The sequence below is a fragment of the Sorghum bicolor genome, chromosome 1, assembly GCF_000003195.3.
Source record: "Sorghum bicolor cultivar BTx623 chromosome 1, Sorghum_bicolor_NCBIv3, whole genome shotgun sequence".
Taxonomy (NCBI): domain Eukaryota; kingdom Viridiplantae; phylum Streptophyta; class Magnoliopsida; order Poales; family Poaceae; genus Sorghum; species Sorghum bicolor.
This window is the reverse complement of record NC_012870.2, coordinates 60924768-60949946: the sequence shown is the minus strand read 5'-3', so window position 1 is coordinate 60949946 and position 25179 is coordinate 60924768. Positions and strand designations below refer to the sequence as shown.

The window sequence follows — 25179 nt, the reverse complement described above, 5'->3', positions numbered from 1 at the left end:
ACAAGCAAACATCGTGGGTAGGTTAGTGAAAGGGTTGCCACCTCCACCACCACATCTCAGCAACTGCAAAGCGTCACCACTCACCACCATTTAGCTCATCAGCGCAATACCTAACACGTTTTAAGAACCACCCTGCTCCGTCCTCACAAAGCCTTGTAGTTGTAGCTAAGCTAAACTAGCTAGCCCTCAACAACACCACAATTAAACGACCCACTCCATTAGTTTTCTTTTCCCAGCTCATCAGCTAGTAGCTCCAACTCCAGCTCGCGCTCCCATGGCTGCAGGTGGTGCAGCTGCAGCCTCCACAGGCTACTGGTCGCTTGCGATCGGCGCAATGCGTGCGGCCATGGTGTGCTGGGTCTGCTTGGCCTACATGCGCGGCGTGTGCGACTGGTTGCCGCCGCCATTGCCGGCGGCAGCAGCAGGGAGCACGAGCACCCCGCGTGTGGGGCTGCTGTCGGTGCTCTTCTTGGCGGCCGTGGCGCTTTCCCTGGTGGCGGGGTGGTTCCTGAACGCCGTCCGGCCGCCTCCGCCGACGCCGTGCGGGACGCCCGGCGGGCCCCCGGTGACCGCGCCCAGGGTCCGGATGCGCGACGGGCGGTACCTGGCGTACGCCGAGTCCGGCGTGAGCAAGGACAGGGCGCGCTTCAAGGTCGTCTACTCCCACGGCTTCTCCGGCGGCCGCATGGACTCGCCCCGCGCCTCCCAGGTTGGTGATGCCCGTCTCTATCCATCGTTTTGCCTGCACATGCATGCATGTATGTATGCGTGTGCTTCAGGCCGTGGCAACCACTAGTCCGGCCGATAGCGCACCGGCCGGCAACCGAGCATGTTGGTGGCCAGCACCAACTCCACCGCCGGCCAACCCCGTGCTGACGGCTGCTACGTACGCATGTGCAGCCGTCGCCGTCGCCGTCGCTCACCAACCATCCGATCGACGTTCCACGAAAACGACTAGTAGGCCGGCACGCGTGTAGAATATTTCTCGCTGGTTTAATTTTGCCTACCTGAAGCGTGTGTGCGCCGGCACGTACACGTACGGTGTGCATGCATGGCCAATCATATCATTTCTAGAAATTGTAGCACGCGACGGCGACGCGACTGTTGTCAGTACTCGATCAGTAGTCAAGTGTACCTGATGGAACGCTGTCGTCTTCGTCTCGAACAGGAGCTGCTGGAGGAGCTGGGCGTGTACATGGTGGCGTTCGACCGGGCAGGGTACGGCGAGAGCGACCCGGACCGGCGGCGGTCGGTGGAGAGCGCGGCGAGGGACATCGAGGACCTCGCCGACGCGCTGGAGCTCGGCGAGAGGTTCCACCTCGTCTGCTCCTCGCTCGGCTCCCACGCCGGCTGGGCCGCCATCAGGTACATCCCGCACAGGCTGGCCGGGCTGGCCATGATGGCGCCGGTCATCAACTACCGCTGGCGGGGGCTGCCGCGGGCGCTGGCACGGCAGCTCTACAGGAAGCAGACCGCCGGCGACCAGTGGTCGCTCCGGGTCGCCTACTACGCGCCGTGGCTGCTGCACTGGTGGATGAGCCAGCCATGGCTGCCCACCTCCACCGTCATCGACGGCTCCGCGCCTTTCCCCAACGCGCTCGACGAGAAGAACCGCGTCATGGCGCTCTCCAACGGCATGTTCCACTCGGTTCGTCGTCTTCCTTTGCCTTGTCTTGTCTTGTCTCCCAGAGCGAAACCAGCAGCTTTGCAAGCAAAGGGGATGCTTAATTAATATGTGTTGTTTCTTTGTTGCAGAGGGCGAGGCTGGCGACGCAGCAGGGGGTGCAGGAGTCCTTCTACCGCGACATGGCGGTCATGTTCGGGAGGTGGCCGGAGTTCGAGCCGACGGACCTCGAGAAGCCGCCGTTCCCGGTGCACCTGTTCCAGGGCGACGAGGACGGCGTCGTGCCCGTGCAGCTGCAGCGGCACATATGCCGCAAGCTCGGCTGGGTCAACTACCACGAGCTCCCCGGTACTGGCCACTTCTTGTCAGCGGTGACAGGACTCGGCGACAGGATCGTCAGCACGCTCCTGTCATCGCCGCCGGCGTCGGCGTGAACTGATCCAGGACTCGCATCTAGCGAGCTACGTAGTACATGACTGATCTGTTGTAGCTGCATGTATCGAACCAATGCTGGTCGGTGAAGAAAGGCAATTCCTGTGAGCTCAGGCTTTACTGCTATTGTACCAAGAAACTGAATAGAAGAAAGCACTTTTTATATATCATTAGAGGGACGGGTATTTGACTCGTTGTACATAAATATTTATCATCAGAAACAGAAAGTAATTCCATCCAGATCTGCAATTTACATACAGCTACAAAGAACAGTAACTGGCTAGCGACTTTGAAGCTATCTAGATTCACAGGTACACGACCCATCGTAACAAAACTGTTTACAGTACACACGCTACGGCTGCAAAGGGCTGCAGCAGGATTTCACCAATCAAAGAAAATATTGGCTGTAAATAGGAGAGAAAGGAACACAGCTGGGGAGGAAAAACAACCGCTGCTCATCTCCCGCATATTCAAACATATTCACAACCACAAATAAAGAATCAAGCGTTGATCTCTGCATCACACTGCTGCTCCCTGTGGCAGCTTCTTCTGCTCCAGAACATGCCTGAGCAGCTGGTCCGGTCTAGATCCTCCTCCCCCCTCTTGTCCAGCTCCATACTTACGCAGTGCGAGGGGCGGGGAGATTGGGCCTCAGAACCATCCTGTGCATCTGTAGCACCACATGGATCATCGTCGCTGCACCTGCAGGTTGGGAGGGCGGACGACGGGAATGGGCTGCAAGTGATTGGACAGACTAGCTCTGAAGAGACAGCTGCCACACGGTTGCGTCTTATTTCAGCTTTGGAGACAGTGGCTGGCGAGTCCATAGATCGGGTGTTCAGTATGCATGGGTTGCAGAATGTGAGCGCTGAACTTGATTTAAGCCCTTCTGTTGGTGTGCTTGGTAACTTAGTGAATGACATTATGCCATTCCGACAAAGAGGGCATGGGATGGACCCAGGTGGGCCTGTGAACTCGACACGGATGTTGCTGGTTGAGCAGAGGTAGAGAGCACATTTGATGCAGAACTCATGACTGCAACCTGGAAGGACAAAAAAATAATAATGTCAGCATACCAACTTTACACACTGGGACATACTGTATCATGGTATAGATGACCAAGAGATCAACAGAAATCCTATTGAAGACATATAGCTTTGCAAAGTATTTTATGCAACCAAGGTCACGTGTACAAGTGCCATTAGTGTTTTGGTATTTAACTTTCATTTACATAGTGCTGTGTCACTCTTACTGATTTTTAACGTTTTACGAAATGACAACTGGTAGCATCTCTTGCGGTCATAGTGTCATGTCATGTGGGCCAAGAAATATTGAAGCCTCTCTAGGTATAATTTAAGCAAGTGTCTAATGTGATAATACTGAAGAAGCCTCTCTAGGTAAAATTTAAGCAAGTTACCTTCAGCAGCAACAGAACAAGACCTTTCTAGACAAACTGAACAGAGGTCATTATCATCAGCTGACGGTACGGTATGCTGCAACCCAAATTCTCTGCAAATGCACATCAAATAAAATATGTAAACAAACGTTCAATACATTTTAACTTTATAAGATCATTTGAATGACTATATCTAAACCACATGTAACACTATCAGCGGAAAGAAGAAAACACCAAACACATCCAAGGAGGAATTGCAAAGCCAGATAAGCAGGTAAAATTGCAAAATCAGCAGAAGTAACTCAACTTCATTCTAGCAGTTTAACTCCAACATACTTAGTTTCAGATTACTAGAAACATAAATGATAAAATAACTGGAGTACGAGAGATTAATATACTACGATGATTGAAGGTGACAAAAGAGACAGATCAATGACCATATTTTCTCCATACCCGACAATCCAAGCCGAGCATTGTTGCCTTAGTAAAAGTAACAATCTCTGGAAATAATGCAATTCTAAAAGAGATGTAGACTGCCATAACTGTTCACAGATATTATTTCCACTAGAATACAGAATGAAACAGCTTTCATGGCCTCCTCCTTTACTTTGCAAAAAGCATAGGGCATATGTTGACATATCAAAAGACTTCTAGCACAGCGACATACATTCATATATCAAAAGCCAGCACCGATAGTTATCTATGAAAGTAAGAAATTCAGTTATGATACTTTACTTCCAGCTGAAGAAAACATGTGTGAGTTGTTAAACACTAACCTGGCTATATTAAGTATGCTCATGAGTGGCAAGGCAAGATAACTGGACGGTTGAAATACAGGGACATTCGAGTGCGAATTCGGAGAAAGTAATGGCTCCAAAGAGCGCCGTCCAAATATTCTAGCAACATCAACAGGAAGCCACCTAAACACAAGATATAGTAAAATAAGTTAAGGCTACTCAAGTGAGTCTAGCCAATGGATAAAATGGTAATATTACTAAAGATTTGGAATACTACATAACATTATTAACAAAAAAAAAACTTACCCATTGCAATTGAGTGTCAACCTGCTAGCACCTTTTGATATTAGTAGCTGCAGAAACAGCATTATCAGATACCAGAACAAATTAATTCTTCATTGAATAGCTATAACTGAAAGTCTGAAATGGGGTTCTTGTCAAAAAGGTGATGCTGCTTTATGGCATTGACTTACCTCACAGCATTCTTGTTTCCCCCCGCCTGCCGCATAATGCAATGGTGTACTGCCAGCTCCTGTTCCACCAGTGCATTGTTAAAATCTCATTTGAGTTAAGAAAAAAAGCATTGTTCAATGCATTGCATCTGAGCTAAGAACCAACACTTGCCTATCAAATTTGTAGTAGTGCCATAGGGGAATGTCACAGCTGAGACATTAGCACCCAAGTCAATCAACAACTGCATGCAATCTAAGTGACCGTTCAATGCTGCCATGTGAAGTGCTGTAACGCCACCATCAGCAGGCTTGTTGATGTACCTCACACGGGCACTGAGACAAACATTGAGTTAACAGATAGTTATTTCAAACAATAAAATTTGATTCATTGACAACACATACGATTCATTAAACTTCTGCCCCAACAAGGAATTAGGACTGCTCCCGCTGTTCGTCTGACAATCACCACCATCCACCACAGAAGAGGCAATATCCTCCAAGGCCACACTAGGGACAAAGTCTGCAACTAAAAGCCTAATACACCGAACGAATCCATCATGTGCAGCAAAATGCAGTGCCGTTCGACCACTCAAGTAATCTGCTCTGGTTACCTGAATCAGACGACAAAACAAACAACAGTCAGCACCCACCTTGTGCTAAGCCACAGATGTAGCAGACAAAAATACTATAGTAGACAACATCTTACGTTGCATCTGAAGAGAAGCAGCATCTGAACCACCTCCCAGTGCCCATGGCGACATGCATGCATCAATGCAGTCTTGATCCATCCGTCGAAACAAATGCAACCAATCAACAAACTATTTGATACAGATAAAAACTGAAGAATGAACAAAAATGAAATTCCTATCCCGCGTGCAGAAGTGCCAGAACGAGCTACGAAATCTAATCAAATCTTGGTTCAGCTCTGGAGCATAGGCACAAGTGCATAACAGGTTCAGATTTTCTTATGCCATCGGTGAGCAGAGCAACCTAAAACTGAATCTTGATGCCACTATCTATTTCAATGGCACAGGAGTTGGCAAATCCACCACTTGTGCACGAACAGATCTTAGCATTTGTTCGAATTGCACTCACAGAAGATAACTGAAACACATAGATGAAAACTTTTGAACCCAGAGAGCGCAGAAAGATCTACCTGGCCGCAGTAGTTGCGCGCGTTAACGTCAGCGCCTTTCTCCAGCAGCATCGTGACAATCTGCACAGAGAGAACGATTCTTGACCCAAAATCGGAGGGGGGGAAACGCTGAAACCACGGGAGAATTCGCACGTACGTCGAGATGGCCCTTGGCGGCGGCGAAGTGGAGCGGGGTGTTGAGGCCGCCGAAGGTGGAGTAGCGCGCGAGCGCGGGGCTGAGCTCCAGCAGCATCCGCGCCTCGACGGCGTCCCCGTCGCGCGCCGCCGAGACGAGCCGCTCGCCGGAGGCCGAGCAACCCAGCGAGTTGCCCATCGCCGGCGCCCGGCGAGGCAGGCGCGCCCCCCTCCGCAACCCACTTGGCGTGCCGGCAGAGAGCGGACTCCGCCGCCGCCTCCCGCGCCCGTGAGCGCTCGCCGGCGGCGAGGGGCGCTTCTGTGATTTGCGCGAATTCCGGGGGTGTGGTGGGGTGGGTGGTCTCCGCGTCTCCTGGCTGGGGTCTCAAAATTTCGCAGCTCCGGAGGAAGTGGGAGGAGGACGGGACGGGGAGTGGAAATGGAAGGCCTTTATTAACTTTTTTTTTTCCCTCTTGATTTGGATTTAGGTATTAATAACACCCTTCTATTGTCTGGCTCACTCAAGTAGGAGTGACATACTGACATGCGTGGCCGTGATCATGTGAGCTGTGATTGCGCTTAGGGTAGGCTGCTAGTAAAAGAAGCCAGCTAATAGTCTCTTTTTTATTAACGTTATTAGCTGCTCCCTCCATTCTAAATTGCAAGTCATTTTAAAAATCTTAAAGAGTCAAAGTATTTTGAAGTTTGACCAAAATTATAGAGAGAAATACTAAGATTTGTAACATAAAATAAGTATATTATGAAAGTATAATTAAGAAAGAATCTAATGATACTTCGTTGGTATCATAATAATAATTATTTTATCATATAAATTTAGTTAAATTTAAGATAGTTTGACTCTCCAAAATTCTTGGGATGACTTACAGTTTGGGATGGAGAGAGTAGCATACTACAGTGTCATTCTATTTGAATTCGCTAGTGAATACTGCCTCCGTCTAAAAAAACATGACATTATGTTAGAATTATATTTTTATTTTTGGATGGAGGGAGTAGCATGTTAGCTAAGTCTATTTGAATTCTCTAGCTAATACTTTCTCTGTCTCAAAAAATATATATATACTTTAGTATAATATTAAGTTAAAAAATATCTCAAGTTTAACCAATATATAAAAAATATAGCTATAATATTAATAAGTATCATTAGATTTGCTATTAGATACACTTCCATAATATAATTATATGATATAGATATTAATATTTTTCTTATATATTTAGTCAAACTTAACACTTCAATTAACAACTAGGATAGCTCCTTTAGTGGTTGACACTAGCTAGTAAGTTTATTTGCATGATGACACTCACGTGCCCAACGCTCATGGATCCTTTCTTTTTCTGCTTTTTGTTTCGGTGGTAGATGAAGTGGGTGTGTGTGTTCTTATCTAGGAGCAGATAGAAAAGACGAGCCACAAAAGTCCGTTTCGTTATGGGCTCGTTACACCCCAAATTTGTCTCAACTCTTCGCCATTTTTCGCCACTAGCCGTCGCCAGTTTATAATCTCGGCCTTGTTTACTTCATCTCAAAACTAAAAACTTTTTAATTTTTTTTGTTACACCAAATCTTACGGCATATATATATAAAACATTAAATATAGATGAAAATAAAAACTAATTACATTGTTTGCTTTTAAATCATGAGAATCTTTTGAATATAGTTAGTCTATAATTAGATAATAATTGTTAAATAAAAACGAAAGTGCTATAATATCCAAAACTAAAAAAAAATTTGGAACTAAATTTAGCCACGACTGTAGAAATGTATCTCTGCGCTCGTAGCGGGTGTTGGATCCAGCGGCCCCAAGTGTCCCAGGGACCGGAAATCGACGGCGTGTTGCCCCTCCGGGGGTGTTTCTAGGTCACGATCGTGTGTTTGCGTTACAGGGCGGAAAGAAAAGGCGAATTGGGGGGTGATTGCGGTAGGCGAGTGGGGTCGGCGTAGCGTGTTTGGGAGTCACAGGTTTTGACATGGACGGCCGGTCTGTCTGTCCGTCTCTCTCCGCCGGAAAATGCATGGGTCCAAAGGGCAAGAATACGGGGGCCGAAGACAAAAATTTTTGGTTGGGGCATGTATATGTTTTGTAACGCTCACACTGTCACACACAGTGGCCGGAAGACGGCACCTGCTGCCTGACGATCATCCGCTTTGTTTAGTTCCCAACAAATTTTACAAAATTTTTCAGATTTATTGTCACATCGAATCTTTAGACATATGCATGAATTATTAAATATAAACGAAAATAAAAACTAATTGTACAGTTTGGTCGAAATTAACGAGACGAATCTTTTGAACCTAGTTAGTCCATGATTGGACAAAATTTGTCAAATACAAATAAAAATGCTACAATGTCAATTTCTCAAAAAAAAAATTAGAACTAAAGAAGGCCTAGGTCCAACGAGATCACGCAAAATCTAACCCGTTTTTCTAGGTCTATATAAATAAACGCAGGGAACGTACCGTACATGTTAAACAAGTCGTCGTCGACGTCGCTGATAGCTCACGAGTTGGCGCTCCGTCGTGTGTGTTATTTTATCATTTATATTAAAAAAAAAAAAGAGCCGAGTGAGTGCTCCCTTGCATCACGCTGATAGGTACGTCGTCCCACTCCCACTGCTCGCCGGCGTCTTTCAAGCGAGTTCGGCCCAGCGCATCAACAGCTCTGTGCCCTGCGCTTGCTGCATGGTTGGCATTGGCAAATGGCGATCGGTGCCGTAATTTGGCACACGGAACCGAATCCACAATATAAAATTTGACGAGCAAACTTAAAAAACACACACACACACACATTTGTGCCAAAAGTTTGACGAGAATTATGAGTTTACGATGTGAGACACAGGGTGCTAATAAAAGTGTGGCACGTCATAATTATGGCAGCGAACTAAACGTACAGCTGTCAAAAACTGTGATATGACTAACCTGTGGCATTGGCACATTGTGATCACAAACCAAATAGACCTGAGAGCCCTTCCTTTCGCTCTTACATGGCGCATCAAAGAAAACCCTAAACTAATTAACTTTCAAAAAAAAAAGAAGAATGAAAGCCTGAACTACTACATATGCGTGAAACGTGTAGAAATATGCGTCCATTCATAATAGTTAGGGGGTCTTTGGGACTGCTCTACTCCACGTTTTTCAGCCCTGCTCTATGTTTTTTAGCCAAACAGTTTCAGCTCTACGCACTCAGTTCGAGAAAAAATGGTGGAGTTGTGAGAGCACCTAAAGAGGCACTCCATGAACTCCAGTTTTTTGTGGAGCTGCTCCATGGTGGAGTTTGTGGAGCAGAGTTCGTGGAGCAGTGCCAAACACCTCCTAAGTGTTGTGCCCTAGCTTTTTACATGCGGTTAACTTCTGCACTAGCACATGAAAATATCTACACTCAGTGCCGTGTCAACTTGCCACCGATCCCTCTGTCTTATTTTTAACTCAACTTGCTACCGACCTGCTGATGACATGTTCTTGGCTGCTCTTGATGAGGTTCGGTTCAGCTACTGCTGATCCGTGCTTTAAAGTTTCAGATCTGTCACCACAAAATTAATTGGATAATCAAACTTTTATTTTATTTTTTCCCTTCCATCACTTGCTTGACAAACGCAATCATAACCAAGGCACATGCAAGTAAACTAGATATGCTGCTGTTTTATAAACGATGCCAATTCATCGACTGCAGATCTGCTCATACTGCACCTGGAGAGAGATGCCATGCCACGTTGCATTGGTGGCCGCTAACACTAACTGTCGGCAACTTGTTCAGGTCATAGGTATCAGGAGACGGAAGATTCAGAGATCTTCAGAAGATGGAAGAAACAAATACACAATGCATGGAAGATTCAGACATCTTCAGAAGACGGAAGAAACAAATACACATTGCATCATAGAGTTTGGACATGTGTACCATTTTGTCAGTTTACGTGGAAGAGACAAATACACTTGCATCATAGAGTTTGGACACCTGTACCATTTTGTCAGTTTATTGACGTGTAACCGCTCATTTGTAGCGACCATAAAAGTTAGGCATTATCGCTAAACCACGCAAGCCAATAAATAGCGGGCAGAACTTTATGCTTATATATGAGACACCAGTGGTTGATGGAAAGAAAGATACGTGCAATAATCAAAACTGACATTCTGGGATTTCCAGTGAAGGAAGCAAGCACTCTCTGAATTCTCTTGTTCAACATGAACCTGGTAATACAACAGCCTAAGTTATCGATACACGTCTGGGTACACAGCAACATAACGATGCGAAAGGTACAAGCCGATTCCACCATGGGCAATAAGCAAACATAAGGTTTGCCTCTAGGGTCACTCTAGTCTTGGTGACACGCCCAATCAAGGAACTTTCAGCCCTCTTTACATCTAGCAAGGCATTCGCTAGCTACAGCACTCCTCCATAGCGGCCCCATAGCATGCCCTGCGCGTCTCAGAAGAACTAACAGAGAAACTGGGATTTCCAGTGCGTCCCCCTATTCACTTCCTCATGTGTTCAGGAACAATCCGATGGACCAGCTCAATTGGGAGCCCTTCGAGTTCTGCATCCCAGTTCCAAATGTGTTTTGAGACAAGAGTACAATGAAATATCAACATCGTTTAAGTGTATTGAAAAGTTACCGGCTGCTGTGAAGTCGAACAACGGTGGCAGTGGCCGTCCACTTGGCAAGCAGACCTTGGGGTCCCGCAGCTCATCAAAGAATGGATGGGCACAAGCATCAACCTGAAAATATAATTAAACATCTTTGGTCGGAAACTGCCAAGTTTCAAACTCTCATATTAATTTGGATTCAATAATTGATCAGTAACAATCTCAAATTAGTTCTTACCACAGTGCAGCGCAGATTTGGATTCAATAATATAGAGCTTAATATCAATAGCAACACATCTATACTAATAAGGATTCAATAATACAGAGCTTAGTATCAACAGCGACACATCTATACTAATTTGGATTCAATAATATAGAGCTTAGTATCAATAGCGACACATCTATATTCTATACTAATCTGGATTCAATAATTGGTCAGTAACAATCTCAAATCAGTTCTTACCGCAGTGCAGCGCAGATTTGGTGAGTACTGAAGTAGCCTTGACACAAGATCAACAGCTTCAGGTGGCATGCGCTTACCAAAAAGCTACATGAAAATCAAACTTAGTTGAGCTGGTCAACTGTACAGCTGAAATGAAAAATACCATAGAGACTAGAGATCCCTAACCTTGTGCCATGGATGGGCTTTTATCTGAGGGAACTTGAATTCAGAATAATTTGGATTCATGCACCTGATTTCCTCTCTTGTTGGAGTACCCAAAATCTTGGATACAAAAGAAATGAAAAAACATTCAGTCTACAAAGTATCAGCAGTGATTTCATGACATAATTCGATAGCAGATGCAAACCTTTATTATTTCCACCAGTTGATCAACACCACTTTCACCAGGAAACAAAGGCTGCAATTGGTGGACCAGTAGACATCAACAGAATTGTCAGCAGATAAAAAGTATCTCAATTAACAGTGAGTTGATCAAATCTTAATGTCCATAAAATCCAAAACTGCAATTTTGTAGTTTATATAGTAATCTTTGACCAAAAAAAGACAAAGATTTTACAATTGTAAAACAAAATTATTTCCCTCTCAGAAAATGGTAGGCATAATAATCAGCTGGAAACCTGGAAGAAAGTTGAACTTAGGATTGAGATCCTATACCTGACCAATCAGAAGCTCAGCCACTACACAGCCAACAGACCAGATATCGATTGCAGTGGTATACTCCGTAGCTCCAAATATTAGTTCAGGAGCCCTATAATACCGCGAGCAAATGTACGATATGTTAGGCTCACCAGGGACCTGAAATGGATATTTTACTTCATTAAATCCATGAAGATATTCAGCAGGAGCAAACAAAAAGAGAGAAGTGTACCAATTTCTTAGCGCTCCCAAAATCGCAAATCTTAAGTTGATGTGTATGAGGATTGACCTGGAAGGTTAATCAAGTTGCAATAAGAAACCTGTTCAGCAGTTAGTGTAAAACAGAACGAAAAAAATACTTCACAGATTTAAGCAGACACATTTTGCATTTGAAAACCTGCAGATATGCAATTACACAATATGCCTATGTTCACAGGTGTTACAGCAAGATGATATCAAAATGGTCCAAAAAGGGAATAACAGAATACTCGCAACACTAACAACCACTCAAACTGCCTCGAGGAAAGGTGCATCTGGGAACTTACCAGTAGATTTTGAGGTTTAATATCACGATGACACACACCGACAACACGATGGATGTAAGCAAGTGCACGGCACATCTGGACAGGAAGGAATAACAGATCATTCCTCATGTTCATTCCATACCAGCCAATGAATCTAAATTTCTTGAAAACAGTTGTCAAAGAAAAAAATTTCTTGAAAACAACTGACAGGTGAAATGAAACAGAACATCATCACATACCTGATATGCATACAACTTAACATATATTATGGGTACACGCTGGTTCATCCGGTTGTAGTATTTGGCAACACGATAAACTGTCTCAGATACAAATTCAAGTACAAGGTTGAGGTAAACTTCTCCCCTTTGAGTTGTTGAAAAGAAGTGATGCTTCAGCTGAACTACATTCGGGTGGTCAAGTAACTGCATAGTCTGGAGCTCTCTATTCTTGTAGCGCTTATCTTGTAACACCTTTTTTATCGCCACTGTCTCACCAGTTTCCAAGCATTTTGCCTGTTATGCAAGATAAGTTCAATGACTTTGGCCGCAGCATTGTGAACTTCCATTCTAGAAATAAGTGTTATATGAGGCCAAAAGATGGCAAATGGCGTACCTGGAAAACAACACCAAACGAACCAGTACCAACAACCCGTTCTGCCATGTATGAGACCTTCTGCATGACCATTAGAAACAATATCAATGGTTTACAGTTGGAGTTTCACAAAATAGTGTTCTAAAACAAAACAAAACAAAAAGATAGTAGGGCAATAAATTCAAAGGAATATCTAAAGAGCAAAAGTTTGCAGCAATCAAATAAAGAATATCCAATAACAATACACAAAAGTAGTATAGTGCTGCTGCAATGTCATCCACAGAGGAGTTTTTAAAAAAAAACATATATATATAAATCAAGTGGCCCTGTTTACATAGCATGCAAGAATATTCAATGTAATGTATTGTCATTGGTATTCAATGCCTTTTTAGATGAAAGCAAAAAACAATCTGTATTCAATGCTAACAAGATATAGGTTAATATATTACCTGCTTTGGCTTCCCATTATGACCTCCTATTGTTGTCACAATTATCTGCCCTGTCTCAGTTCCATTCCCATCAAGAGTAACACCTTCACCTTCCTATGGCCAGAGAACACGAGGCATGACTATCAAAGTAGAAATGGTATGTGCTCAGCAATCAATGAATCAATGAGATTGAAATAACCTTATCATTGTGGCCATCAGCTTTATCGTCACTAATTGTCATATCATTCATTTCTTTGGGAAGAATATCCGCTCCTGGTTCTTCAGTTTTAGCAGGCTTCATGCTAGTAGATGTGCTTGCCTCAGCATCCCTATTAGATGATGACGATGATTCTTGGTCTATCCGCACAGGTTTTTCCTCAGTCAAGTGTGGCTCGATAACAATATCTCCTGCTCCATCCTGCTCAAATTTTGGCCTTTTGGAGCCAGAGTCACCACCCTAACAATAGACAACAAGACATGGGTATTTGTTTTGTAATTCATTAGCATTTATAGAAGAAGAAAAGGCAGAGTTTCTTCAATGTAACAACCCCCATTTCCCATGTCCTTCTTTTTTTGTGAACGGGAGCCATTTCCTGATTAATCCACTGGTTAAATCCTTCCCAAATGGGCAAATGTTTTTGAACCAATGGACTCACTAGAACCTGCTATTATCCTTTACTAGTAAAGTCTCAGTGAATAGGCTACTATCCATTTTCTACATGGTCCTATGAAGCTCACATTGCTAACGCATTACAGCCAAAACCACATCTATTAGACCAACTGGAGAAATAAATACTTGAGCAAAAACAAACAAGATGTCGACTTTAAAGCGCAAGGAGCCGAATGCCAAATCGGCTAAAGCAAAATAAAGCGCTTGCCACCCGAGGGGGCAACAGGCCGTGCAACGCTTTAGCCTTTGTAAGGGTAGGCACCCACAACCAAGCAAGCAAACGGAACGAACAAACGCTGCCGCAAGAGACGACCTAGCGAATCCCAACAAAATGAACCCGAATGTTAGCATAGCGTCATTAAACACCCAATGCGGGTGCCCGGACCTCCAATCGCGGTGGGGAATGGGGCGGGAAATGGAGCTCTCACCGGATCGGAGACTGACGAGCGGCCGGAGGCGATGCTCTTGAGCCGCCGCATCATATGCATCCTCCTCCTCCCTCACAGGGCGCCGGCCGATGCAGCCCGACACCGACCCCAAACCCTAGCCTCGCCTTCGCCCCGCCTTGGTCGACCCCGTCGCCCGGCTCCTCCACCGCCCTCGCGATGCAGCCTCGCCGCTGCCGGAGGCGGCGATCTAGGGAGGGGCGGCCGCGGGGGAAGGCCCTGGAAGCTTCGCGAAGCTTCGGGGGTCGTCGTCGCGGGGAGCCGGGGAGAGGCGTGCGGTGAAAATTTTGGGAATGGAATGGGAGGCGGAGGAAGGGGAGGGTTCGCTCGCTGCACCACTAGATTTCTCGGTGCTTTTTTTAGCTTTCTGACCCGAGCTCTCTCTCCTCCGGTTGTTGGTGATGGTTGCCAAAATGGCAAAGCTAACAGACCTTTGCATTGGCCCCCCTGAGATTTTTCGTTATCGTCGAATCGGGCTTGGTTTTCAAATGGTTCTAGGGTGATTTGTGTATCGCCCACTTCCTTTTCAAAAATGGTGCTAGGTGTATGTGTTTTGCCCACTTTTTATTATACCATATGTCCATTCAACAAGTGGCAATTGGATCGTGGGTTATGATAGATGGGACACGGAAATATGGTGTGCTGGAAATCCCACATTTGGTTTTACGCCTTGTTTAGTTCACCCTGAAATCCAAAAAGTTTTCAAGATTTCCCATCACATCCAATCTTACGGCATATGCATAAAGCATTAAATATAGATAAAAACAAAAACTAATTATACAGTTTGTCTGTAAATCGCGAGACGAATCTTTTGATTCTAGATAGTTCATGATTGGACAATATTTGTCAAATAAAAACGAAAGTGCTACACCAGCGAAATCCGAAATTTTTTCGAAACTAAACAAGGCCTTAGATCTTGTTTACTTCCATTCAAAAACCCAAAATTTTTCAAGATTCTCCATCATATCAAATCTTTAAACATATGCATTGAGTATTAAATATAAACGAAAATAAAAACTAATTGCACAGTTTGATTGAAATTGACAAGACGAATCTTTTGAGCCTAGTTAGTCCATAGTTGAACAATAATTACCATAAATAAACGAAAATGCTACAGTATCGCGAAATATTTCGCATCAGGAACTAAACACGGCCTTAGGATAAGAAAATAGGGAGGGTATGGGAAGGTTGTGGCCACCAATCCTATCCCATCGTGAGGGTGGTTGTAGCCAGGATAGAAGCTCCGAAGCATCAGCGCTCTGACTCATGGCCCTCGTGACTCATGCCCCTCACCTCTTGTGTCGTTGTCGTCGTTGTCGTCAAGGTGTGCGTCCTTCTCGCGCTCTTCGCCTTCGGCATGGGGGCAGGCTCCCACTCCCTTGCCTCAGCGCCCACGGTGGAATGCGTCTCCCAAACTACCACCCTCATCGACTGTCTCGGCTACGTCTAGCAAGGGAACACCAAACGTCGCCCGATTGTTGCCTGCTAGATTGAGGAAGGCTACAGACTTGCTAGATCAAGAAACAAGGAGTGTGCTGGAATGATGAAGTTTGCTTATTGGATCAAGGAAGCCTGCACATGTTGAATTAGATGGAGAAACAAGGAGCTGCACGCCCACACAGGCGTTGGAGCAGAGATATTGCGGGTGTAGACAGTGGTGTATCCCTCTTCCTCTTGTTTCCTTCACTTGCCAGCAATCAATTTTCATTTAGCGTCAACGAATTCTATTTGGAGCTTCCAGATGCTCACTCTTGCGACAAATCCAAGGTTCGGCGCCCCTTGTGAGGTTAGGAGGTGGATATTGACATGATCTCGACAATCATTTTCAGCGAACGATTTTCAAGTGAGGACGATGAGAACATTGTGGTGTCTTGGGTGTTATTGTTTGTATTTTCTAGTTTAGTAGTTTCGCTAGGATGCTTTCTGTAAGACTAGGATGCATTGTGTTATGGTTTCTTAATATAATTTCCCCTTTAGAAAAAAACGTCTATGCTTTATATAGGCTGAACTAGCTGCTCTTTATCTAAAACTGGCATACTTCCTTTTTTTCTTAGATACACTTCAAAGCAATGTTATTGTTGTAGTGTTGTTGTGAGATCCATTCTAGGAGTAAACTTAGACCTACCTTACTAGTGAGTGATGGGAATATGCTAAATAGTGTCTCGTCCACTTTAGTATAGACCTATCTTATCTAAAAGGCAATGTCTATGTGCTAAATAATGTCTCATCCACTTTAGCATAAACTTAGGTTGTCAACAAAGGTAACACTTATGTGCTAAACAATGTCCCATACACTTTAGCTACATGGTATAAGATGAGCTCTATGTTTTAGTGTTATATAGATGCTAGACTTAAACCATCATAGGAATGACAACAAGATGCTATGTTAGCTACATGCATTTGTGGCACTACGTGATGATAGTTTAAAATATATCATTTTTGAGTGCTATTATTAGTAAATATTAATCACCCAATAACATAATGCTATAAGGAATTGATGTGTTATTCTTTTTATTACTACTAATGGTAGACAATATTCACTGCAAAATTCAAACACACCCTCGTTTCCTACACATGTAGTCATTATTTGGGGAAAAGGTGGGAATATTAAGTGGATTCCTAAACCTAGAAACACTAACCCTCTCTTTCTTACTACCAATGAGTAGCCACGAGGATGGGCCATGCGAGTGCAAGTAACGTGCAACCCACCGTGTAGTAGAGTTTGTGATAGGCATGGCATTGTTTTTGTTAGATAAAAACTATGTATGGTACAACAAAATATGAGTAACATGCTTTGGGTTCTACAAGGCAATATGTTATTTTTTGCACAAACTTACTGGATTAGTGGTCATTATTTGGGGAAAAGGTGGGAATATTAAGTGTAGAGGCATAAGATGCCATAGTGTATACAACATTCACTACAAAATTCAAAACACCCTCGTTTCCTACTAAGGAAAGTAAAAGTGGATTACTGTAACGTCTATTTATGATGTTATGTGGATTTTTTATGAGAGATTCCACTAGTGCATGTATCCTTGTCACCCTCTTCCCCCTCATGTCATGGGCAAAGCTATCCATGGAAAAAAAAATTGATGAACAACACAAGTTAAACAAAAACACCCACATCGATTGTCAATTCCCATTAGTTTGGTAGATGAACCAAAGCATGTCTCTCAGGATTAATCCATGCTTAAAAAACTAATACCATATCCTCTATACGACAATAGAGTTTCAAAGAAACGAATCATTGGTAATAGTTTCTTCTTCGTCCTGGCTAGCATTACTCCAAGACACCATAATATATACAACATTCAATCCAAAATTCAAAATATCATCCCTTCCTACTAAGAAAAGTAAAAGTGTATTATGCAACATTTTTCTCATGTTTATTATTTTTTTCATTCCTTATTCTTAAGACCCTGAGTGTTCACCACTTACTTAGTCCATGGTTGTAGACAAAAAGTCAAAAACATCTAAACACACCCGATATGCGACTTGGCGCCGCCGCCATCGCTCCCCTCTCCACCACCATTGGTCCCCTTCCCTCCCTCCTCCGTCATATCACCGGAGGGCGGATGAAGTGGGGATCCATTGTTTTTTAATAAGTTTTTCTTAGTAAATCAGGTCTCTAGGGTTTCTCCATGCCAAATTTTTTAGTTTTAGAGATTTATTCTCTCCTCCTCTCAGGCGACGATGAGAGAGTGGGTGAAATCATTTTCTCCATGCGTGCTCTATTGAAGATGACGACAACCACTATGGCGTCAACATCCTCATTGGTTTGACGTCATGGAGACTGTTATTTCTGGACGGCAACATCAAGGTGGAGATGGTGTCACTACTATGGAATAATTTTCTCCGATCTATTCTTCATTTTATTATGGTTAGATCTAGTCATGATGAAGGACTATGGAGAATAAGTTCATATTAGTCAGGCATTCTTATTCTTTGGTGACAGAAAGAAGAAATTTTACAACTCCGCCTACATGAATGTTGGACACCTTTTGTTGGGCATCTATTCTCAGACCTATTGCCGAGTTTTTTTGATTTTGCAAAGCATCGTACAAGTTTGATTTTGAGATCTAGAGCTATTCACAACATGGGTACAATTTAGATGAAAGTCATATTATGAATATTTATGTAATCCAGAGTACTTTGTAACGTGTTGATATATTCAACTATTACTTAATATAATTATTCTTTCGTCGGAAAAAAAGTCAAAAACATTTAAACTCTAGACTCGGATAAAGGTCTTGGGCAGTTGTACTCCAGACGTCAGGGTGCAACGTGCAAAAGAGACCAGCCGGAATTTTTGGGCACAGGCGAGGTGGAGTCCGGCGGTCAAAGCTCCCGGGTGCGAGCCCAATCATTGCCACCACGGCCGGGCCCGCGCGCCGGTGCTCACCCGTCCGATCCCCCTGCCCCACCCGATCGGACGGCGACGCGGGGAGGTGGAGGTGGAGCAGAGCAGAGCGAGCACCTGCGGGGGCTGCCACCCGCGCGGGGTATCCGGGCCGCGGTCTCCCGCGATCGGCAGCTGCGCGTGGCGTGCACTCCGCGACTCTCGCCATGCGGCCGGCCCAACGACAGGCCTGGTTCGCTCTCTCATCCGCAACGCAAACTGCAAGAGAATCTCTCGTACGACTTGACGCCAATCTCTCTCTTTTGTTTATTTATTTAGTCCACGAAAAAAGTCGAAGAAGGTGACGCCAAGCTGTATCAGCTGTAGAAAGAAACAAAAACATGGTTCTTGTAGGATAGACTGACTGGGCGATAGAGTAGAGTATTCCAGTGAGCACAAGAGAACCACCGAAATGTTGGTTGGAACATGCGGTAGTAGCAGTACAGTAGCTCTAGCACCTAACCTACCAGCATCCGAATTCGTAAAGTCTGGGGGGAATGAGAATCAGCTCTACTACCCTCCAGTCTCCAAGAACCATGTTTTTGTTTCTTTCTCTGGATTTTGTTGTTCGTGTATTGCCGGGAAACAAGAGGACAGGGGGGCTTCCACGCCGAACAGAAGCCGAACGCTCACAGTAGTCTTGAGCAGGAACGCTGAAATTTGGTTTCAAAGCAAGAAAACATCGCTGTCGCCGTCGTCCCAGAATCAATTACTCCTCAACGCGTCCGATCGATCAACAATCATGAGGCTGGGACCGCTGGAAGGAAGCTTCACTGATTTCCTCCCACGAGAACGAACGGCGCGGCGTCCGCGCATAGGTGACGAGCACGGACACGAGACGGGTCGGAGCAAAGTGTTACCCCACGACACGACGATCATTGCAGGAGCCAGCCGTTGATTGCGAGTTGTGTGACCGGGCAGCAGGTCGCGCCGAGGACCCGCGCACCGGTAGACATCTGTCTCGGTCCCCGAACTTGGAGGGACGCTGTACCGCGTGCACTCAAGTGCCACGGATGCGTGGTGTCGCTGTCTGCCTGCCCTGTAATTAAGGCAAATATAGTTTCATGACACAGTTAGCAAGACTATAAATTAGGTAACCGAGCCACAGGAGTTTCATGGGGATGGAACTCCTCTCTCATCTGATGAAACTCCTTCATTTAATGACCCTGTCAAGTCAACAGTTTTGTTTATGTGACACTCTATTGAATTTAATGTGCATGACACTCTCATGAAACATGCATTGAGACTGGTCTAAATGAGCACCAGAAGCTTTCCCCCTAGTTTTTCTTGTTGTTTCCTCGTCGGTCGCCCTACGTCAGGCAGTCGCCGGCTCGTTGCCGCTTGGGCCACCTCGAAATCAAAGTTGGGCCGTGCGGCGGAGACAACGCGACAAAGGAGCCTAGTAGACCGACATGGCCGCTTCTGTTTCTCTCCTCCTTGCCCTTTGCGTGGCTCGCTCGGTAGGACGGGCAGGCATCCAATCCAAGTGTATCCAACACATAAAATGGACGAGGCGAGGCGTGCGGCCGTGATAACTGTCTCTGTAACACTTACACATGGGTCACACAAGTACAGTGTTTAGACCACAAGGATGTTCTAGTGACGTGTACACGAAGTGATCGAACGCGGCAGGCAGACATCAAAGTGTATCCAACACACAAAATGGACTAGGCGTTTCACAGAAAAAATGTGTGCGATCACACGTGTACAGTATACATTTTGGATGTGTTAGGTTTTTAGGTCATCCTTGATCAGACTTCAGTAATATAACCTTGACTTGTTTGGTTTTTGTGTAAGGCCCTGCTAGCGAGGCTCCTCCAAACTCCTATGGGGCTGTTAGTCAGGCTTCATGGGAACGTGGGGGTGCTCGTTTCCACAAAGCCAGGTTTGGCTTGACCGCACTGGGTGGGCCTCATTGCTGGTTTTCCGCGTCCAACTACTAGGGTTACCTCTCTCATTCATCACTCGTTCACTTCCCGCCACTCTCTCGCGCTCATTTGCTCTCACTCTCACTCTCCTCTACTTGCTCTCTTGTTGTGCCGTTGCAGCCGTCGCTGGGGTTCCCGGAAGAGAGCCCGTCGAAGAAGCTCATCGTCCCTCCCCAAGTGCTCATAGGTGAGAAGTTGTGTTCGTAACAAATGATACGGACAAAGAGCTCTTTCTATTTGTTCCTCCTCATTGGGCAGAGCATTCTTTTTGTTCAGATCCAGGTGTTTCTTGCCTTTTCTAGTGGTGATTGTGACTAGATCTAATAAGCAATGCATATTTCCTTTACCGGTATTCGTTGCTTGTTGTTCCACTCTGTCATACGAACTTGATTATTTTGCTGAGTCCATGAGAATGGCCGATGATGTTCGTGGATCGGGGGTGGCACATGTTGAATGTCGTAGTTGATCCATGTTTATATTCCAAATTAGGGTTTATTCATACTTTATGCACCAACCGCCATACTAATTATTACCCCATGTCTTGTTTAGCGCTTTTCGACACTTAAGCGTCGTCAGCTTATTGTTATAGGAGCAACCTTGATTGTAGCACTCAGTAGCTCTTTGTTAGATTTAGGCGCATGTCATCCCACAAGATCTAAGGCCCAATGATAGCTAGGGACAGCCCCAGAATGCTAGAGAACAAGGACTATGCTAGTTTCATTAATCCACTTTACCATTAGCGCGGTCAATCAAACATTTTCTACCCGAAGCCTACATAGAGCAGAACAAGCAATGAAACAAGGTTCTTGCATTGCTAGAACACAGACCTAGGCTGCTCAGGCTTAGCCAGACCAATAGCAGCCCATACAACTAAACACGCAAAATTAGGTCGCGCGAGCTATCTATTTTGTATACATTGTGTGTTGGACACACTTGGATTTCAAAACGTTGAAAATTTATATTTTTATCATAGAATATACTAGGCATTTTATGTATATTTTTTAGCGTTTCTCAAAATGTACACGCAAAATGAACTAGGTGTTTATAAAAAAAAATAGGCGAGCTGTCCAATTTTCACCGACTCAAAAAAAATCTCCGCAACTCAAAAAATGCCTACTACACTTGGATGCAAAAAAAGCGGCGAAATTTTACATTTTTCGTCTAGTACATTTTTTGTGTACAGGTACAGCTCGGCTAAACTATAGGCTTTGTTTAGTTCAAAAAATTTACAAAATAAACACTGTAACACTCTCATTTGTATTTGATAAATATTATTCAATTATAGAATAATTAGGTTCAAAAGATTCGTCTCGCAAACTATAGGTAGGAGTAGCTGTATAATTAGTTATTTTCTTTTATTTATATTTAATGCTTTATGCATATATCGTAAGATTTGATGTGACAGAGAATGTAAAAAAATGTATTTTTTTTGAACTAAACAAGTAGTTCATTTTGCGTACATTGAACAGGTACAACGCGTAGAGTATTTTTTTTTTTGAGAAACGCCCAATCACACTACACATGGGTCGCGCGGGTACGGTGTGGTCGCAAAGCGCGTTCCGGTGCCGCGTACCCGAACCGATCGAACCGTGCAGTGCAGCCGCGTCCGCGCCGACAAGTTGGGTCACGGCCACCTCTGCGCCTGAGCTTCCGCCCGCCCTGCCAACCATACACGCGCCGGAAACAACGCACGTAACCGCCGAGAAGCCGAGGTCCGAACCGCAAACGCCGCCCACCACCGGCCGGCATCCGCCAGGTGCGGCCGTTTATATACTCGCACCACCACCGCCCTTTGCACGTCTCCACTACATCCCATCCCCACCACCGCCACCTCGTCACAGCCGCTTCAACACACCACACCGCACGCGAACCGCACCGGCCGCCGCGCGCTACGACCACCACCAGTCCACGGCCATGGCCGCCGCGCGCTACGACGTGGAGAAGGGCGGGAGGAACGGGGAGGGGAAGCAGCGCTACTCGCCGCAGGCGGAGCACCTGTACCCGCCGCAGCGGGATGGGGAGAGGGAGTGGGTGCCGTGGTTCGTGCCGCTCGTCGCGGCCGTCAACATCGTGCTGTTCGCCGTGGCGATGTACGTCAACAACTGCCCCGCCCACGCCTCTCGCCGCGGCGGCGGCGGCGCCGGCGCCTGCGTCGCCCGCGGGTTCCTCCACCGCTTCTCCTTCCAGCCGCTCAGCGAGAACCCGCTCCTCGGCCCCTCGTCGGCCACGTAAGTGCTCCAGCCCCCCTCCGATCCGATCCGTTTCCTCCTGCCTTTCGTCAGTTACTGCTCTATATCATTCTTCTCCATTCGCTTATCAATGAACTAGCTAGAGATATAGAATCTACAGATGAACCAATGCTACATACAGAGAAAAGATTCCATAACCGACTCTGCCCCTACTATCTGTGATTGTTCTGCCATTCAAGTACCAGCTTTACTTTGCCCAAAATAAACGCAACTCGAAATTGTTTGGGTTGATGGATGGACGGTGAACGCTTTCTCACATTCATCAAAACACCTTGTTTGTTTCCCGCAGGCTGCAGAAGCTGGGGGCACTTGTATGGGACAAAGTCGTGCAGGAGCACCAGGGATGGAGGCTCGTCACCTGCATCTGGCTGCACGCCGGTGTTGCCCACCTTCTAGCCAACATGGTCAGCCTCGTGCTCATCGGACTCAGGCTCGAGCAACAGTTTGGATACGGTATGCGCCGCTGCAGGAACTTCAATACCGTCAGGCTTGAGTGGCGCTATGTCTGATCTGGATCTGCATTATTCCCGTTTCCTTGCAGTGAGAATTGGCATCATCTACCTTGTTTCTGGCGTCGGAGGCAGCGTGCTGTCATCGCTCTTCGTCAGGAACACCATCTCCGTCGGCGCTTCTGGAGCTCTGTTCGGACTCCTTGGCGCCATGCTGTCGGAGCTCTTCACCAACTGGACCATTTACTCAAACAAGGTGCAGAGATCTTCCCTCCCTCCTCGATCAGTCCTCACATTGCGACGCAAATCTTTCAGCACCAAACCACAAATGTGGCTTTCCAAGTGAAATTGTAGCTCACTTAAACTAATGTCCAATCTGCAGGCCGCAGCCCTGGTAACGCTGCTGATCGTCATCGCCATCAACCTCGCCATCGGCATCCTCCCGCACGTCGACAACTTCGCGCACATCGGAGGGTTCCTCACCGGCTTCCTCCTGGGGTTCGTCTTCCTGATGCGCCCGCACTACGGGTGGATGCAGCGCTACGTCCTGCCCTCCGACGTCAAGTACACCAGCAAGAAGTACCTGGCCTATCAGTGGGCTCTGCTGGCCGTGGCTTCGGTCCTCGCTGTCGTCGGGTAAGCATCACATTCACATCACATCACATGCTGGTTGGTACCTCCCTCTTTCTGAAACCTAACACGCTCGTACTAGTAAAGTACGTAGTAGTAATACTCGCTCATATCTTAATGAGCCCACTGCTGCCATGATGCTAATCTAATGCATTCTGTCAGCTTTCGTTTCACCACCCAAAAAAAGAAAAGAAAAAAGGGTGTTCTGTCAGTTAGGTGGTCGGTTTGACTGAATTTGAACTCTGGGTGTTGCGCAGGTTCGCCGTTGGGCTGGGGATGCTTTTCAGAGGAGTGAACGCGAATGATCACTGTGGGTGGTGCCACTACCTCAGCTGCGTTCCGACCTCGAGATGGAGCTGTGGGAAGTGAAGATTGGCGTGCGGACACAACGGACTGAAGCCAGGAGAGGAGAGAGCCCATGGCCCATGGGTCCTTTTCGGGCAAGCATTTCCATGAATAGAAAGATAGCTATACAGCTCGGACAGTCTTACTGTACATAATGCCATGACTCCCGGGGTTCACATATGACATATTAATTATTATGTTTTATTTGATTGGTCGATGATTCATTCTATTTATTCAGTGAGTTAAAATTGAAATGCCTTCAATCTTTCACCTGTCTGTCAGCTATATATTTGCAAACTAGCTTGCAGTTGTATTGTTGTGTACTACTCCATCCGTTCCAAATTATAAGTCATTCCAATAATTTTTGAAGAGTCAAAGTGTTTTCAAGTTTGACAAAAAATGTAGAGAGAAATATAAAGTTTTATGTCATAAAATAGGTACACTATGAAAATATAACTAACAAAGAATTTAATTATACTTGGTTGGTACCAAAAATATTATTATTTTGTTATATAAATTTGATCAAATTTGGAAAACTTTGACTCTACAAGATTCTTCATTTAGGACGGAGGGAGTACCTGTCAACGACAAACGATCTTCCCGATGATTACTGTTCCGCTAGAGCTGTTGCAGCTGTGGCTGCAATACCCTCATTATGTTACCCGTCCTAGCAGCAGCCAGCTAAAGTTGTGGCTGCTGCTAGAACGGGTAACATAATGTTAGGCAGATGTTTTTTGAAACCTCACCCACGAAATCTGACAAGCCGATGAGATTATATTTCTGTGGATTCATCCTTGTGCAGTACAAAAATAGCTTGTCCTCTCTGGACTTTCGTACACAAAGCCATTTCATGAGAGAAGCTAGAGAAGACAAAACTGAAGCCCCTCAAAAAGACTTTCCAAACAAAGCCCCAAT

At 45.4% G+C, this 25179-nt stretch overlaps 4 protein-coding genes across 5 annotated transcripts; 2 read left to right on the top strand and 2 right to left on the bottom strand.

Annotated features, from left to right (window-relative positions):
- LOC8062897 lies at positions 1-2221 on the top strand. Its single transcript, XM_002467588.2, has 3 exons — positions 1-709; positions 1169-1648; positions 1756-2221. The coding sequence occupies exons 1-3, from the start codon at positions 275-277 to the stop codon at positions 2056-2058; spliced, it is 1218 nt and encodes a 405-aa protein (XP_002467633.1). The 5' UTR covers positions 1-274; the 3' UTR covers positions 2059-2221.
- On the bottom strand, positions 2242-6348 carry LOC8062896 (probable E3 ubiquitin-protein ligase XBOS33). Its single transcript, XM_002465002.2, has 10 exons — positions 5934-6348; positions 5798-5857; positions 5348-5419; positions 5044-5252; positions 4814-4974; positions 4663-4721; positions 4496-4542; positions 4229-4372; positions 3474-3565; positions 2242-3098 (listed from the first exon to the last, which is right to left on the bottom strand). Exons 1-10 carry the CDS (start codon positions 6108-6110, stop codon positions 2557-2559), a joined length of 1563 nt encoding a protein of 520 aa, XP_002465047.1. The 5' UTR covers positions 6111-6348; the 3' UTR covers positions 2242-2556.
- On the bottom strand, positions 10027-14647 carry LOC8063186 (shaggy-related protein kinase alpha). Of its 2 annotated transcripts, none has more exons than XM_021451010.1 (13): positions 14247-14647; positions 13348-13605; positions 13170-13262; positions 12742-12798; positions 12369-12641; positions 12151-12225; positions 11838-11894; positions 11624-11764; positions 11316-11366; positions 11135-11230; positions 10970-11053; positions 10536-10638; positions 10027-10456 (listed from the first exon to the last, which is right to left on the bottom strand). In XM_021451010.1, exons 1-13 carry the CDS (start codon positions 14304-14306, stop codon positions 10395-10397), a joined length of 1410 nt encoding a protein of 469 aa, XP_021306685.1. In that variant the 5' UTR covers positions 14307-14647; the 3' UTR covers positions 10027-10394. The 2 variants fall into 2 exon arrangements, with proteins under 2 accessions (XP_021306685.1, XP_002465046.1); XM_002465001.2 differs by having other exon boundaries at positions 12742-12801; positions 14247-14645.
- Positions 22085-24575, top strand: LOC8062895 (RHOMBOID-like protein 2). Its single transcript, XM_002467587.2, has 5 exons — positions 22085-22819; positions 23130-23293; positions 23382-23545; positions 23672-23925; positions 24177-24575. Exons 1-5 carry the CDS (start codon positions 22113-22115, stop codon positions 24286-24288), a joined length of 1401 nt encoding a protein of 466 aa, XP_002467632.2. The 5' UTR covers positions 22085-22112; the 3' UTR covers positions 24289-24575.